The sequence below is a fragment of the Manis javanica genome, chromosome 2 (assembly GCF_040802235.1).
Source record: "Manis javanica isolate MJ-LG chromosome 2, MJ_LKY, whole genome shotgun sequence".
NCBI lineage: Eukaryota > Metazoa > Chordata > Mammalia > Pholidota > Manidae > Manis > Manis javanica.
In genome coordinates, this window is record NC_133157.1 from 36,079,259 (window position 1) to 36,097,084 (window position 17,826).

General features: G+C 52.2%; 2 protein-coding genes across 2 annotated transcripts; both read left to right on the top strand.

The window, feature by feature from the left end:
- Positions 1–4,404: 4,404 nt before the first annotated feature.
- ARID3C (AT-rich interaction domain 3C) lies at positions 4,405–10,557 on the top strand. Its single transcript, XM_017657530.1, has 7 exons — positions 4,405–4,716; positions 6,483–6,555; positions 8,361–8,544; positions 8,675–8,964; positions 9,491–9,676; positions 9,909–9,998; positions 10,457–10,557. Exons 1-7 carry the CDS (start codon positions 4,405–4,407, stop codon positions 10,555–10,557), a joined length of 1,236 nt encoding a protein of 411 aa, XP_017513019.1.
- Positions 10,558–11,553: 996 nt separating this feature from the next.
- Positions 11,554–17,639, top strand: DCTN3 (dynactin subunit 3). The gene is made up of 7 exons (XM_017657893.3): positions 11,554–11,714; positions 12,885–12,969; positions 13,636–13,722; positions 15,416–15,499; positions 16,443–16,501; positions 17,085–17,144; positions 17,331–17,639. Exons 1-7 carry the CDS (start codon positions 11,619–11,621, stop codon positions 17,418–17,420), a joined length of 561 nt encoding a protein of 186 aa, XP_017513382.1. The 5' UTR covers positions 11,554–11,618; the 3' UTR covers positions 17,421–17,639.
- The last annotated feature ends 187 nt before the right edge of the window (positions 17,640–17,826 follow it).

Here is a 17,826-nt window from a genome sequence, read left to right on the forward strand (position 1 = left end):
GAATTTCTCTCCCAATCCTGTACTTCCTGCAATCTTTCCTGTCTCAATTAAGGGTACCTCCATTTACCCAGCTGCCCAGGCCAAAAACCTGGAGTCATCTTGGGTACCTGTCATTCTCTCATATCCATATCCAAGCCATCAACACATCCCATCAGTTTTATCTTCAGAACATACCCAGAATCCAACCACTTCTTGCCACCTCCATTGCTACCACCTTGGTCCAAGCCATCATCATCTCTCGCCTGGATTGCTGCAATGGCCTCCTAGCTGGTCTTCAGGTGTGGGTCCTGTGTGGAGGGTTCTCCACCCAACAGTCGGTCAGACTTTCACTCTCTCCTCAGACATGTCCAATGGCATCCCATCTCAGTGCTTTCAGTGCTTTCACTGCCTCCAGGAGGAACCTATTGCAAGGCCCATGTTACCTCTGATCAAACATCTGACCATTTACCTCAGCTGTCCTGTTCTAGCCCAGTGGCCCTGGGCTTTTCTTCAGACACATCAAGCAGATTTCCCCCTCAGGATATTTGCATCTGCTATTCTCTTCCCTAGGTTTCCTCACTGCTCGCTTCCTCCCTTCAATTCCTGTTCGGAGAGTCCTTCCCTTAATATTTGTGTCATAGCAGCCCTTCTGTGGTGGCTTTAAAATACTTTCATGAGATATTTAATACTCCTCTCTTTAAAAAGTGATGCCTAATTCCTTTCCCCTTCAATGTGGATTGGACTTAGGTGTGTAGTTTTAATAAATAATGTATAGCAGAAGTGACAATAGGTGACATCCAAAGCTAGGCCATAGAAAGCATTGCTGCCTCCTTAGTCTCTTTCTTGGGTCACTGGGGAAAACCAGCTGCCATGTTGGGAGGACACTCAGGCATGAGATCCTGTCCTGTGGAGAGGGGGCCACCTGGGAAGAAAGGCCTCCTGCCAACAGCCATGTGAGTAAGCCATCCTGGAGGTGGAGCCTTCTGTCCAGTCAGGCCTTCAGATGATTGTGGCTGTAGCCAATGTTTTTACTACAACATATTTACTCATGAGAGACAGTTAAGCCACTCTTGAATTGCTGATGCACGGAATTAGGAGAAAATAAATGTTTGTTGTTTTAAGCTGCTAAGTATGAATGTAATTTGTTATGCAATAATAGGTAAGTAATACATCCTTCCCTTTCTATTCCCCCAACCCAGATTTATTTTCTCCATTTTGCATATTGCCATCAGACATACCATATATGTCCCCCACTGGAATTGTACCATTATAATAGGGACTTTTAAAATTTATTCCTGTGTCCAACAGTATCTAGCAAAAGTAGATGCTCAGTAAATATGTGTTGGATGAATGGAGTTCTAGGTCTGTCTGTGTTTGTCTCTGTGAGGTATAGGATCAGATAGGTGGTGACTCTGCTTGTTGATTTCTTTTCTCTTGGGAGTAGCTGCCCAGTCCCTTGCCCCTCTCCTCCCCCCTCATCCCCTGCAAAGCAACCTCCAAACCCTCAGCTGGAATTTCCCCAAGCCAGTTCCTGTCTTTCCCAGAGGAATCTTCCCATCTATCTCTCTCTCGGCACCTCTCCTCTGAGCAGCCAGGGTAAGCTGTGTGGGGAAAGGTGAGCAAGCTGGGCACAGGGGTTCCACAGATCTCTACCCTCTGCCCTCCAGTCTCCCAGGAGACACCCCCCATGGCACATGTGTCTGCCTCTACACTTTCAGTGAGTCTCCTCTTTATGGGCTCAGCCTCAGAGAGGGGTGAGGAGGGGTATTGATTCTGCCCCAGGAGAACTCACACCACACAAAGCCATGTGGGAAGGGATATTGAAAGTGGTTAGATTACCAAGGCTTCTTGGAGGGGAAGGGGGTCTGACAGTATGTTAGGTCTGAACTCTGAACAGGGGGCACTGGAGTGACTGAAAGGTGTGATCAAGGACTGAGCTTCAGTGTGGCCAAGGCTGGACCAAAGAAAACAAGGACTTAGCACCACAGTGGGAGCCGAGCTGAAGGCAAGAATGGAGGCTGGAGACAGGGAGAGCAGGGGTGTGTCACCACCACAAGATCCTGATGAGAACTGCTGATGGTCCAGGCCAGGGCAGGCTGAGTCTGAGAGGAGGGGACTGACTGGAAGAGACTGAGGAGGAGGGAAGAAGCAAAAGTCACACCTGAATTTCTGCCTCCTAGAGGAATTTTAGCCCTGGATCCAGCAGGGCTCCCTGGATGTGAGTTCAGGGGATTGTTCCTGGTGCTGGTTTGAAATAGGGAAGTTTCTCACCCATGCCAGGTATCAAACCTTACAAACCTGTGTTGTTCACTCCCTCACCTGGCATCACCTCCAGGTGGCCCTCATGCTTTTGGTAGGTTGACCTTTTGGGCACAGGAAGAAACTGGGGGATGTATGAGGGTGCCTGAGAGGAGTGAGGTCCAGGCTGCTTAGAGGAGAAATTATGATCTGCCACTCCACCCCAAAGAAGGAAGAGCATCTCGCCATCTGGCAGATAGCTGGAGCTAAAGTGGGCCTGAAGCAGTTGGCTGAAGGGGTCTGGATATACAGACTAGGGAGTCATACACACATGAACAGAGGATGAATGGGAAGATGGGCAAAATGCTGATCACTGTTGAAATGTGTGATGGGTGTCAAAGGTTCATTATACTACTGACTCTTCTTGTCTATATGCTTGGAAATTTCCATAATAGGATGTCAAAAGAGCTAAAAACTGTATGGCAGTGTATCTGCCTGTGGTGTGTGTACCCCACTGCAGGTATGGAACCAGCTCAGAGACCTCCAAGTGTGAGTGCAGAGGTGTGCGTTCACCATGTGCACACATTGTGCAAACTGCAGCACACATGAGGTTGCGGACAGCACATAAGCAGGGCAGGGAGGAAGCTCTTGTTCTGTCCAGACCCTATACACTCACCCCAGCATCCCGCAAAGCTACTCCCCTCATGATCACAGCCCACCCAAGCCCCTGGCGCTGTAGTGCCCGTGTAACCAAGTATGTGAGATAGAGCAACTGTGGGCCTGAACTTGTGACAGAGTGTATTGGTTAGTAGACACGGCTGTTTGTGTGTGAACGGCGTACAAGAAGTGTGGGTGTGGGGGGTATGAATTCTGAGGCTGGGCGGGGCCCTGGCCCGGAGTCCAGTGGCGGTGGACTCCTCACTCTTTGCACGGTTCCCGGCAGCTCTCCAGCGCCCTCTCCCCCTCGAGTCTGGCAGTATTGAGGGGGAGACACCTGTTGGGGGGCTGGGAGGGCAGAGCCCACCGGGGCCTCTCCCCTGCGCCCCCGCCCGCCCTGCCCCGTTTGGGTCCCGCCTCCGCGGCCGCCGCCAGCCGAGCGGCGAGGGAGCGCACCGCGGCCAGAGGAGCGCACGGCGGCAGGAGCGCACCGGGGCGACCCGCGCACGGAACCCAGCCGAGGCAGGGGCCGCCCGAAAGGCGGGCAGAGCAGAGGGAGCGCCGTGGAGACGCCGGGGGCAGCGCGCCGCGCCAGGCTGGTGAGTACGGCCGCTGGGTGCGGGGAGCCGGGCGGCGGGCATCGAGACCCCGCTGTCCCCTGCCCGCCGGGTTCCGTCCCCGTCCCGGGCTCTGCCCGCGCTGCCCTCCACTCCTGCGCCTCCTCGGTGCTGTGTAGCGGCCCGTCTCTCCGTCTGTTTTTCCCTGTCTCTCTCTCTCTCTGGCCCCCTCAATTCACTGTCTCGCCCTGTCTCTTTCTAATCTCTTCTATCTCCGTCTCCTGCTGCGTCGGTCTTTCCCTATTTCTCTGAACCCTGTCTCACTATTTGTCTATGCTTCTGTCTCTCTGTCCCTGTCCCTGTCCCTCTCCCAGGACTGCCTGTCACTCAGGTCTTTGATATGTATCTCTTACTCTCGCTCTCTTACCATCGCTGTCTGTCTACCCAATATCTTTATCAGACTCATCTCTCCCCATTTCTGCCTCTACATCCTTGTGCCTGCCTGATATCTCTGTCTCTCTCAATCTTGGTCCCTCTCAGTCTCTCAGTCTCTCTCTACCTCTGTCTCTCCTTGTCTCTGTCCCATCTCCATTCCTATCTCCGTATCTCCCTGTCAGATCTCTCTCTCTCCTCCATCTCTCTCTGTTTCTTGGTCCTTGTCACCTCTTTGATCTGCTCAGTCTCTACCTGTCCACAGTCAATGCCATTTTTGTCTCTTCCAGTCTGGTCTCTGTCTCTCCTGTTCTTTTTGCCTCGCTGTCTCTGTCCCTCTCTGGGAAAGCTGTCGTTCTGCCTTTTTTCTTTGGCCCCCCTGCACTTCCCTGAACCCATGACCATCTCCCCTTGTGTTGGGGATTATGGGGGCAGCAGGGCCATGCACCCATAATTCCATCCCCCACAGGAGGCCCTTTCCACGGGGCCCCGCCTGGTACCAGCGCCCCCACCAGCGGGGGGACTGCGCCTGGAAGCTGTAATGGAGGTCCTGCAGAGGCAGCAGGCAGCCCGGCTGGCCCAGGGGGTGGAGCCATTGGCCCCTCCACACCCACTGCCACCACCACGGCTCCCCTTGCCTGGCCCCCGGACCCTGCAAACCCCCGAGGGGACCTTGGGGGAGGTTGGGGCGGAGGCAGAGGATGCTGAGGAAGATGAGGAGGGAGAGGAAGCTGGGACAGAGGACGAGGCAGCCGAGGAGAGCCGTCCAGGGACGCAGGGCCCCAGCTCACCTTCCAGCCATCCCCCTGGACCTCAGCCCCATGAGTGGACCTACGAGGAACAGTTCAAGCAGGTAGGACCCCATCAATGTGCCCTCCCTGCTTCTTCCTCTCTGGGCAAGCGCAGAGCCAGGTGATCAGTAGCCTACCCACCCCGCTGCCCACTGCAGGATGTAAGGACAGAAGCAGAGACCTGGAGAGAGATGGTGGAAAGACTGAGGATAGAGACAGGGAGGGAAAGACAGACCCCTGGAGATGGGCAGGAGACGAGACGCCCAGAACATGAGGTCAGCTGACAGATTGAAGGTTCTTGGTGATGCTGGAAGAGAAAGTGAGAAGTGTGTAGGAGCCTTCAAGAATTCTTTTGCAGAAGAGGGATCTAGGGACTGGGGATTATAATGCTAGCACCATTCCCTACCTAACCTTCTTACACATGAAGTCACAAGGTCGTATTCAAATAATCAGTGGGCATGTCCTGGGTTGTCTACTTCTGTCTTTGGAAGGAGTATGGGGGTTGCCACTCCATTGGCAAGCTGATACTCCCCTCATCTCTTCCCTGTTACACTCCCCTTTCCAAATCCTCTCCCTGGCTTGAGCTCCACGTATGACAGTTCCCAGGCTGTGATGGCCACCACAGCCACAGTGTTACCAAATGGGCCGCTGTGCAGCTGGAAATGACATCTTACTCAAAGGGCCTTAATTTGAGGTTCTTCTTTTTGTGGAACCCACCTGGAGTTTATTCTAAGGCACTATTTCAGTCTGTCACTATGAAGATATTTCACAGGGCTGTAACTCTAGGTGTACTATTGTGGTGTTACTTGCAGGGTGTTGGTATTGGATATTTTCCAAAAGTGTTCATCTGTGACTGGTTTTCTATGGCATTAGTGGAAAACTGGGAGTGTTACTCACTCAGGGCTCTGTTATTCTGGAGGTAGGGCCCTAGTAACTGTTTCTCCTGGGTATAATTTTGGGGATTATTACTTGGACAGTGTGTGTGTTATTTGTGGGTATCCTTCTAAGACTCTGGGTTCAGTTCTTGTGGGAGAGTAGCTCTAAAGATGTCTCTGGGGTTTGTTATTCATGGCTATTTTTTACTGTATAACTTCTTATTGGGGGGATGGAGTATTACCTATGGATGATACTCAGGGACTATTACTCTGTGTAAATGACTGTGTTACCCTAGGGATTGTTCCTCATGGGTGGTATTTGGAAAGTGATACTGGAAGTGAGGCTCAAGGTGACTGGGAATGGGTGGGATAACCCTTTTCAAGTCCCAACCCTACAGGTCCCAGGTGGTATAAGGAATTGCCTCTGTGGCAGCTTCTGTAGTGAGCAGGTCACTGGCCCTTGGAAGGAGATCAGATCAGAAGGTGCTGAGGAGCCCTTGGTTTCAATCCAGGAGCTTCTGAGCATCCACACTGCCTGAGGGATGGATTAGAATAATATCTGCTCCTCATCCTCAGCCCTGATGCAGAGATGTGAACAGCAAAAAGCCCTTAAATTTCCTCAGTGTAGAACACAGCCCAGCCTGACTTCCTCCCTGGGGCTCTGTGCATGCTCTGGAGGGCAGGCTGAGCCTCTGTAGCTCCTTTGCCCTTACTCCCCAGATGGGTGGTTGGAGCTGCCCAGAGCACCACCAGCCAGTAGATGGTCTCTGTGTGTATTTGAAAAAAGTGCCCCTACCTTCCCCCAAGGGGAGAGACCCTAATGTCAGTAGTCCACATTTCAGACCCTACTTACCCCATTAGCTGGGGACCCTTATTCAGGGTACAACCTGAGTTGGGATCCAGAGGGAAGTTGGGGTCAGAAGAGCAGGAAAATGATCTCAGTCCTTCCCCAGCTGTACGAGCTCGATGCAGACCCCAAGAGGAAGGAATTTCTGGATGACCTGTTTAGCTTCATGCAGAAGAGGGGTGAGTGGGGTGATGTAAGGGAAGGTCCCCCATTTACCAGGTCTGAAAAAGGGGAGACCCCAGGGTTTAGTCCCCAAGTTGGGTCCTCTCTGCAGAAGCCTGAGCTTTGGCAGCACCTATCCTCTGGGCCCTCGATAGTGTCTTTAACCTCTGACCTTGCCCCCCTCCTCCACCCAGGGATTAATTAGTGGCAAGCCCACTGGCAGGTTAATGAGTGTGAGATCAATTGGGAGGGTGGGAGGGGGAACTGGTGGGGGGTGGGTTCGGGGTGGGGGGTTCCCAAGACTGGGGGGTTTGGAATGCCTTGGTACTCTTTTGCTCACCCTTCCTCCAGCCTTGTCTCTTTCAGTTTCCCCTTGCTTCAGGCAGGGGACACCCAAAGTGCTCTACAGCAGGAAGGACTGGGATTAGACTGAAGGAAGGACCTTTTAAGGGGTAGGCTGGGTAACATGTGAGTTGGGGCTGTGGAAGAGAAGGAATTTCTTTCCAGGAATCTCGGAGCTGGAAGAGAATACAAGAAGGGTTCAGGAGGGGATCAGGGTGGGCGGCAGTCCATCACTTGGGCTTCTCCCCAGATTCATGGGTCCAAGCACTGACTCATTATCTCTCTACAAAGCTAATTAACTCACTCAGAGCCCGGCCTGATAAGCTGCTAATTAACTGGCTGCACTGTCCCCCCTTCCTTAGTGCGGCTGCTGGCCAAAGTCCCTCGGGCCCACCCCCCAGGCCCAGCACCCCTTTCAGGTACTTTCCTAACCAGGATCTCTCAGTGGGGCCCCTGGTCCTTTTGCTCCCTAGGGAAGCCCAATCATTCTGGTCCCAGTGTCCCCTCGCTGCACCTTCTCGAGTTCTCCCCTCCACTGGGGCAGGTGGGGAGGTGGTAGGGAGGTCTTAGCAGATTCCAGCACCCGCCAACCTCCCCCCACCCCCACCCCCGCCAGGCTAGGAGATCTGCCTCCCTCTGCTCCCCCTCCCTCCACTCCCTCTGCGGGGGGTGGGGGTCCCGCGGGGCCGATAATTTTCCCCCATTAATCAGGCCGCAGCTAATTGTTCGGGTCCGAAGGCAGCGTCGGAAGGGGACGGGATCGGTAAGGAATTAACTGGGGCCCATCGCTCAGCGCAGACAGGCCCCTTTGTCAGGACTGGCCGGCGGGGGCGGCACGGGCTACGGAGTCGGCGAGCTGAGGCGGGGCTGCTCCTCCCATCCGCCATCCCCGGGCCTGCTTAGCGGGGTCCAGGCTCTTCAGCACTGTAGGGAAGTCCTTCCTATGATCTATCGCAGGGGCCGGCAAACTAAAGCCTGCGGGCCAAATGTAGCCGCCTGAAAGAAGAGAACAGCTTTTACATTAAAAAATATTGCGTAAAATTAAAAGACCAATAACATGTCTGAAGATGTGAAATTCGATATCAGACTCTGTAAATAAAGTTTTATTGGAACACAGCCACGCCCATTCCTTTAAATATCCTCTATAGCTGCTTTCAGGCAGCAGTGGTAGAGTACTTAGTTCTGACAGATACGTTTGGCCCACAAAGCCTAAAACATTTACTATCTGGCCCTTTACAGAAGAAGTTTGCTGACCCCTGGTCTAGCCTCCTGTCCTTCCTGCTACAGTGGAGGCCTTGGGGGCTCGCTGGGCTCGGACTGGAACCCCGTTTCCCCATCCCTCCCCTCTACCCCTCCTTTCTCAGTCCTGCCATGATTCCGGGCCTCGTCCAGGCAGACGACTCCTTCAGTCCCCGAGGATGCCCACAAGGCAGGGACTTAGTTATAGTGTCCTGACTTTCTGCCCACCCCCCGCAACCAGGGACGCCAGTGAACCGTGTGCCCATCATGGCGAAGCAGGTGTTGGACCTGTACGCGCTGTTTCGCTTGGTGACTGCAAAGGGCGGCCTAGTGGAAGTCATCAACCGCAAGGTGTGGAGGGAGGTCACGCGCGGCCTCAGCCTGCCCACCACCATCACGTCGGCCGCCTTCACTCTACGCACCCAGTGAGGCCGGGCGCGCGAGCGGAGTGGGAGAGTCACGGGGCGTGGAGTGCCCAAGGCGCGGGCGTCAAGGTGTGGGGTCTGATCAGCTGGGCCCAGACCCCCCCCACCACCACCACTGGTCTGCCCCTAGGTACATGAAGTATCTGTACCCGTACGAGTGCGAGACGCGGGCGCTCAGCTCCCCGGGAGAGCTGCAGGCAGCCATCGACAGTAACCGGCGCGAGGGCCGTCGTCAAGCTTACACCACCTCCCAGCTCTTCGGCTTGGCCGGACCGTCCCTTCGGGGCACTCCGGGCCCCGCCTTAGGTCCTGGCTCCGCCCCTCCCGCCCCGCCGCCCTGCCCTCGCCCCGCCCAGGGCTCCGCATCAGGTCTGCCGGCGCACGCCTGCGCGCAGCTGAGCCCGAGCCCCGTCAAGAAAGGTGTGAGGGAAGAGGGATTGAGGTTGGGGTGCCTCTTGAGATCTAGAGGGATGCTGAGATATAGGGAAAATTAAAATGTGGGGACTCTGAGGTCGGGAGGCATTAAATTATGGGGGCAGTAAGGACTGATAGGGCACTGAGGTTTAGTGCACGCTCAAGTTTAGGGGTCCTAAGGTCCTGAGGATAAAGGACCAAGAAGAGGTCCTTTACCCAGAGCAGCTCTATTCCATTCCTGTCCACCTGGGGCTCCTGTTTGCATGTCGTCTGTGACTCCTGTGACCTGTATTACTTAACAATCAAGAACAAGAAAATCCCCCAAATTGTCTTGGACCAACCTAGACATGTATATCGGCTTTTTTTGGCCTCTCCAGCTTCAGAACCTCTAGGCTGAGATTCTGGATGGGAGGGGAAATTGAATGTGGTGCTTGAAGTTGGGTGACCTCCCTTGGTCCCAGGCCTGGGGGGAGAACCAAATGCAGAGATGGAGTTGGTTGGGCTAGGGTTGCTGAATGACTTATTCTTCCAGAGGAGAGTGGAATTCCAACCCCCCCTCGACTGGCACTGCCTGTAGGCCTGGCCTTGGGACCTGCACGGGAGAAGTTGGCACCAGAGGAACCCCCAGAGAAGAGGGCTGTGTTGATGGGGCCCACGGACCACTCTCGACCTGGCATACCCCCCAGTTTTTTGCCTCGTGGCAAGATTTCCCTGAGGGGTGAGGAGGGGCTTATTGCTGAGAGGGCTTTGGGTCTGTACACAGAGTGAGGACAGACCCATCACTGACAGGCCTTGGAGGTGGGGCAGATAGATCCCTTAATAGACAACTGTGTGATGATAGGTGTGGGGCTGAAGTGGAAAGGGGGTCGTCTATAGGTATGAAGGGGGGAACTTGTAAATCTGAAATTTGATTCCCCAAAAATGTGACTCCCCTGCCCCCTCCTGGACAGAAGAGCGGCTGGATGGGCCTCTCAATCTGGCAGGCAGTGGTATCAGCAGTATCAACATGGCCCTAGAGATCAACGGGGTGGTCTACACTGGTATGGGTACTAGAGGCTGTCTATGCTGGCATGAAGTCAAGGGTATTTACACTGGCATGGGGATTTTAGACTTTCTCTATTAGCATGAGGTTCAGGAATATCCAAACTTGCATGAGTAACATGGGGTTCTGTGGATTGCTACACTGGCATGGGTTAAAGGGGGTGTCTACATAGCATGCGGTCCAAGGCATGACCTCTCTGGCATGGGTACCATGGGATGTCAGCCTTGTCATGGGCCTGTGTATCAGTGTAAATATTTCTTGTTTACCTGTTCAAGAGTATCTATGTTGGCATAGGAGTTTCTAACTGACCAAAGAGGCTTGTACTCATTGTTTTGTGGCAGAGGTATATGTGTGGGTGTTCAGGTCACTCAGGACACTGACTTTTTTCCCCCTCTTCTGTTTCCTCACTCCCCCCTTTTGTGTTTGCCCTTTACCATCTCCTCATCCCCTTGCCAGGTGTCCTCTTTGCACGCCGCCAGCCTGTACCAGCTTCCCAGGGCCCAACCAATCCTGCACCCCCACCCACTACAGGGCCCCCTTCCAGAACCTCACGCTGAGAGCCCCACATAGAATTAATAGTCCCAGCCCTTGCTGAGTGGGGAGGAGACCACACACACACACACACACACACACACACACACACACACACACACACACATTGATTCTTCCAGGATGCCCACTCTAGGAACCAGCCCTGGGAAATGACTACTCTTCTTCTGTGCCATGTGGACTTGATGTCAAAGAGTTTTCTTTTGATGGTACATCTACCTCATTGTAAAGGGAAAGCACCTCTTCCTTGGCCAATTCCAGCAGCATCTACCAAAGAGTTCTGTCCCCATTAACCCCCATCATCTCCTCATGTGCCCCCCAATGTCTGTGTCATCTCTAGGATCCCACCTCTTCGAGTCAGACCTGCTTCTCTTCAGGAGCCAGGTGAAGTGTTGGGTTGGGGTGTTGTGAAAGAGCGGTCCCTCAGGTCATATTGAATAATAAAACTGCAGTTCCTCCCTTTCCAGTGCCTCCTCTCCTTCTTGTTTGAATCTGGGGATTAGGGAGAAATTATGTGGTTTTACACAAGCTGTGTTGAGCCAAGGGTTCTCAGAGGGTAAGACAGAATAGCAAAGGTCCATGAGAGTAGGAGAGCTCAGTCTCATGAATCAGATTGCCTGAATTCTCGATTCTGCCACTATAGTGCTGAGTGGCCTTAATCTCTTGAACCTTAGAGCACTCCCCAAAACTATGGTATCTCTCAGGGCTTCCTTCTGACCTATGGGAACAGACCAATCGGAATAATGGGTGTATTTATATGTGTAACCTTATGGAATGGGGTGGGGAAACCTATTTGGTATCCTGTAATTAGAAGAAAGGCAATGATTGTCTTGATAATAGCAGGGGAAAGAAGAGTAGGGCCTGACAGGTAGCCGTTACCTAGGTAACCAGACAGCTTTTAACACCTTGCACCAACCTCCTTGGTCAACTTCCGCCACCAAAGGTCCGAATAGTGTCGTCACTTCCTGTATAGAGGGGCGCTCTTGTGCTCTGATTGGCTAGCCTTCTCTATTTGGACGGACGTCCCGCCCTCTGGCTGTTCCCCGTCTGAGGCAGGGCTCCAGTAGCTATGGCGGCTGTGACTGATGTACAACGGCTACAGGCCCGTGTGGAGGAGCTGGAGCGCTGGGTGTACGGGTCGGGCGGGTCGCGCAGCTCGCGAAAGGTGAGCGATCTGGGGTCCACTGGTCCCTTTCTGGAGCAGAGCAAGAGCGGTCTACTGGCCTGGTCCCTAGGATGGGTGCTACCGCTCCAGTCTGTCTGGTCAACCTCCCGGAGCGTATCGGACTCTCAGGCTCCATTCCCATGGAGGGCGCTGCGATTTTTTAGGCTCAATTGAGATGGGCTCGGTGAGTATTGTGACTAAGACCCCGCCCCTGCTCTCGCGGGCTAGCTGGGGAGACCTGACACACTCGAGAAACTAAGAAGTGTCTTAATAAGATGAAATCCACAATGGGATTGCCGTCATGGAGCCCCAGGTAATTAATTGTTAAATGAATTGTGCAGAGGTCCATGGGACTCCAGAGCATAGGGGGATAAGGAAGTCTCTAGCGGGTGAGAGGTGAGGTCTGAGAGAGCCAAGATTAGGAGGGAGGGGGTTGGATACTAGGTGTTCAGGTATGGTCCGGCACCCCACCCTGGTGACTGAATTTTGGCAACTGTGAAATTTAGTTGCCCTCCCATCCCCTTTTTCCTATGGGAAGACCTTTTATTGAAGGTGGAGTTAAGTGCTTCAGAAGTAAAGATGTCTTTGTACACTGCTTGTGAAATTAGTTGTTCCTAGAAGATTGTGCCCCATTTGAGAACTGAGTTCTCAAAACATTCTCTCCTTTGACATATAGGATGCTAACCCTGCTCGTTTTCCTCCTACCTTCTGGCTGCTGCTGCTAAGTCTTACTTGCCTCCCCGTATAGTTAACCCTTGAATTTTGGCATTCCTCATACTCTAACATAAAACCTGGGTGAGATCATTCACTTCAACAGCCTCTCTATTCGACCCTGTAATATTGAAATTCCTCACACTCTACCTTTAAAGCCTAGCTAGGTTCAGCCAGAGAAGTAGGAACCCAGGAATATATAGTATATGCTAGTGCCCCATAACTAAATACTTCATTACCTCCCAGTTAGACTTGAAATTCGCCAAGGAGTACGTGATTATCACTCTTCACTGAGGATTCCAGAAGGTGGGGTTGCATATCTCCTTTAATACAAGAGAAGACCAACTTAGATTGCTGCGACAAGGAGGTTTGGGAGTCAGAGGGACTGAGGGTTCTTTACCTCTTCCAAACCTTAAGCCAGGTGGTGAATCTTGGCACTAACTTCCACTCCCCCTACAGGTGGCTGATAGTCTGGTCAAGGTGCAGGTTGCTTTGGGGAACATCGCCAGCAAGAGAGAGAGAGTGAAGATTCTGTATAAAAAGAGTAAGTGCTTCTATGGGGTGCCTGTCTACCCTCCCTCCTATGCTTATACTTTCTGGGACCTGGCCCTGGACCTGACCCTTTAGCCCAGTAGATCGTTGGAGTCACCCTTTGGGGTTAGTTTGTGAAGATGTTTCCCTGCTGAAATGGTGAATGGGGGTGTGCTTTCTACTTTATTCCAAGCCCATGACAGTGTCTTAAGTTATGGGGTAAGAGCTCTGCCTGGAAAGGTGTCCTTGGTGAAGGAAGAAGGGTATGGCATTTTCAGAGGCAGGAAAGAAATTAGGCACTGAGAGCCCCAGCCTTGGGTGTCAGATGGTGTCAAAGCTAGCCACCTGCTCAACAACTAGAAACTAGAAAAACCTCTGGCACTGAGAGGCAAGGGGCCTTCCACCCTTGGTGAAGATAGGTCAGTGGGAATGCCGAGGGCCCCAGGGTAGTGGAGGCAATTGTGTTCCCAGCTGTAAAGTTTGAGATTGGTCAGCAGATGATCAGAGGGGAGAGATACAGAAGTGGGGATAGAGGAACTGGTGGAGGCCTGCTGATGGACACTTTCAGTATCATCTCACTCAAGGCTCTCCCCAAGGTTGACCACTCCCCTGATATCTTTCATAAGACAGATTCTCACTCCTCAGCCCTATTCCAATTTCCATCTTGCTACTTTTCCAGTTGAAGACCTGATCAAATACCTGGATCCTGAGTACATTGACCGCATTGCCATGCCTGATGCCTCTAAGCTGCAGTTCATTTTAGCAGGTATTCTGAACAGTGTGTGCATGTGTATCTGGGGATGTGGATGTGAGGAAAGCTGGGCACAGAGATGAACTTCCTACTACTATTTTTATGGATACAGCCCTAGAAGCTGCTATCTGGAATTCTGACCTGGCTCTGGACTGAGGCCCGAGGTGGTCCTGTGGTCATCTAATAGGCATTGGGTACAGTATATTTCTGAGGCCGCTGCAGGCCATGATGCCAGCCACAGTGGGAGCTGCTCCAGTGTACTATCAATGGTCGGCCTCTATGGTTTTCCTTCAGAAACTTCCTCACTTTTGCTCACTAGACAGAGGAGCTTTTAGGAAAGGATGGGGCAGAGGGAATTGCATTTTGGAGAGTTGAGAATATTGGCATGAGTTTCAACATCTTTTTTTTCATGTGAGAAAGCTATGGGGTTTGAGTTCTATGCAGGAACTACTGCCTTAGCAATGTCTGCTAATAAGCTAGCCAGCCACTCCATGAGGTAGGGTTGCCAAGCATCTATGTTTGTTCATTCATTTAAAAGATGTTTAATCATCATCTACTGTGATCTGGACTTCTAGGTGTGAGGTTCACAGCAGTGAAACAGAACATCCCTGAGTCATTGCTGTGGCTTGGGCACCAGATTCAAGAGGGATTCTGCACTGACTCTCCATCCATCCCTGTGGCCACTGGCTCAGAGTTCATCCCCTTATGCATAAACAGTTGCAATCTCCTAAGTGGTTTTCTTGACCCTAGTCTTTCCCTTTTGGCACGTGGTCTAGTATCATCTCCCCAAAACACATTTCCAACGTGCAGTTTGTCTAGTTTCGAGCCTCAGTCTCTCTCTCTCTCTCTCTCTCTCTCCCTCTCCCCCCCTCCCCCCACTGCTAGGATAAAGTCCTAATTCCTTAGCTTGCAATTCAATGCCTTCTATAAACTGCTGGATATACCTTCCATCCAGCTGTTTCCTATGCTCTCTTTACTCCAATTCATCCAACTGAATGAATGCTTTTTCTCTACTAACTGACAAGTTATACCTTCCATCCAGCTGTTTCCTATGCTCTCTTTACTCCAATTCATCCAACTGAATGAATGCTTTTTCTCTACTAACTGACAAGCATTCCTTCCTCCAAACATTTGACATAACAGTCCTCCCTTCTTGAATGCCTTTTCTGGTTCTTTGCAGCCATTGAAATTCCCTGTGCAGAGCCCAGCCCAGATTCTGCTTTCCTCACCAGACTCTCATACTACTGTCCATCTCTCCAGGAGCTTGTAGTTGTCTGTGCCTCTCAGAGCCACTGAGAAGAACCTGCCTGATAGTCTGCCACATGTCTCTTTTTTCATGCCTTCCCAGGAGTACTTGACTGTGGGAGCCCAAGTCTGAAGTAGTTTGTCTTCTGTAGCCTCAGAGGGACTCACTGAGTTTGTTGATAGGAGGCTGGAGGAAGAGGCTTCAGAGTTAAAATTTGGAGAAAGGTGGGATTTGGAGGAACTTAGAGGCTTCTTGGGCTCAAGGTGGGTCAGATTAGAGGTGCCCAGGAAAGGTGAGGGCAGAATGGGGGAATATGTACCTAGAGAAGGGGGCAGTGGGCAGAGTAGCTGCCCTAAGCTCAAGAACTCAGCCATCTCCCCTGCCAGGTCCTCAGCCCCTGGCATAGGCAAAGCAGTGCCCGGGCTTGCCTTACTGTCACAATCTTGTCTGTTTATGCCTTAGAGGAGCAGTTTATCCTCTCCCAGGTTGCACTCCTGGAGCAGGTGGAGGCTTTGGTGCCTATACTGGACAGCACTCAGATCAAAGGTACCTTTCTGGAGCTGCAGTTCCACTACTCTGCTTGGGGAGGTGGGTGGATGGGAAGGACTTCACTGTGCCTCAGGTTCCCTGGGCTCAGGCTAGGGCTGCTCCCTGTCTTTACCCTCACCCTGCCATCTGCATTGGGATTATATTTGCCATGGCAGAAAGCTCAGTTTCAGAACTGTAGGCAATTTGGGCCTCAGGACATTAGTGTAAGCCCAGCAGCCTTCAACTCTGCAGAGTCCTTCTGCCTTCCACCCCACCCCTTAGCATCATCTGTCCTTCAGGGTGCTGCAGAGGCCAGGTGCGTGAATTGTGTGTGAATTCTAACTGCTGCACTGCTAAGAGCAGTCTCTGGTCTTGAGTTTTGACAAGCAATGACTTTAATTGAATCCAGATATCCATCTTATCTGTCTCTGGAGGTATTTTTCTCAGCTTCCCCTCCCTACCCCAATCAGCTACCTGCTGAACATCTGACTGCCTTAAGCTGTAGGCCCAGCATGGTGGCTGAGGCTCAAGGTGTTGAATTCCAGGTGGCCAGCTTAGTGACGTGGCATTCATCCTCAGCCCACCTGCAGTCTCCCTGTTCCCTAGGCCAGGCAGACCTGGTCCTGCTGGGCTGAGAGCAAAGGGACAGATCCCATGATGGCGAAGCTCTCTTTATCAGGCCCTGCTTACAGCAGTAGGGTGGGGGTACAGGGCAACTCTGGGGACCCTAAGGCTCTTTCTTCTCCTCGGGGCCTATCTTCCCCTCCCCTTTGGGTCCTAGACTAAGACTGTGGTGGACAGGGAGCCCCATCACCACCTCCAGCTGCAGCGGTCGATGAAGCCTAGCATTTGTTTAGCTTTTCCACTCAATACTGTAATCCTGCCAAAGACCTAATAGACTATTGAGCAGTCCCAGGGGAAGGAGCAAGCATCATCGGGCAGAATACGTTGTGTTTTACAGCCGTTCCTGAGCATGCTGCCCGCCTGCAGCGCTTGGCCCAGATCCACATCCAGCAGCAGGTATGGGCGGGGATAGGACTGGAGGGGAGAGTAGAGGTGCTGAGGCTCCTAGTCCCCACCCCTGCCACCTGGGGAAGCAGCCTTGGGCTCCTTTGATGCAAACCTCAGGGGAAACTTGGGGGTTTATCCTTTATCTTCCTTCAAGAGGGGAAGGGAGTTGTGTAGGGCCACATCCTGGTCTCCTGCCTCCCAGAGTAGGGATATTCTGAGACTTCAGAAGGTTGATGTCGGGAGGTACCCAAGAATTCTTGGGGATGGTGTGTCCTTGACAATGGGTAGAACTGTTATGCTCAGGTTCCAGTTAAAGTTCACGAAATAGGGAACAGAGAGGAGGAGACATATACTAGCAGGAATGTTTCCTTAAATGTGTAACCTATTCTCCTTTCCATCAGCCTTAGGACTTCTGTTCAGGTACCCACCCTGGAGTCTGAAAGTGCTCCTTTTGAAATTTGCTCCTTTTGGCTCTGGGGTTAAACATCACCCTTTCTGGACTCCATGGGGAGTGAGAATCCCTGATGAGGCAGGAAGGTTAGTGGAAAGTGGGGACTTTGACTCCTTTCTCTGCAACACTTTGACCCCATAGGACCAGTGTATGGAGATCACTGAGGAGTCCAAGGCTCTCCTGGAGGAATACAACAAGACTGTATCCTTTTTGCTCAGCCAGGCCCTTGAGGAGTGCTGTCCAAAGCCCTATTCCTTTGTTCCATCTCTAACCCTGTGTCTCTCATCCCATCCCAACTAGCCTATTCCCCAGCTCCCCTACCCTTCTGGCAGATGCAAAATCTCTCTACTGTCTCTGACTCTTGTTCTCACCTTGACCTGCAACCAGACAATGCTTCTCTCCAAACAATTTGTGCAGTGGGATGAGCTACTTTGCCAGCTAGAGGCCGCCAAGCAAGTGAAGCCAGCAGAGGAGTGATGGCTACTCCCCATCTCACAGTGGGCTAGGGCGGCCAGGCTCTAGGGCTGTGTGCCAACCTGCAGAGGAAGCTCTCAGTTTTTTGGATTGATAGCCTACCAGTCTGCACTCAGGTGGGGCTCTGAGGTCAGAGGTCTGGCTATTTGAAGTTTGCTGTTTGCACTCCCTCCCTTTATCAGTGTCCTATTGTAGTGACAATAAATTGTAGAGATCACTGGAGGAGTGTGCCAGCTTCCTGGTCTAGGATGGGGATGATGGTGGGGATGGAAGTTTGGAGAGTAGAGTTGTCAACCTTCCTAGCAGTTGAACCAGAAACTATACTCACACTGGTCTGGCATTCTGGGAGGTGTAGGGCTCTCAGGACAAATGCTCTCATTTGATTGACATGAATGGAATGTCCATTTGT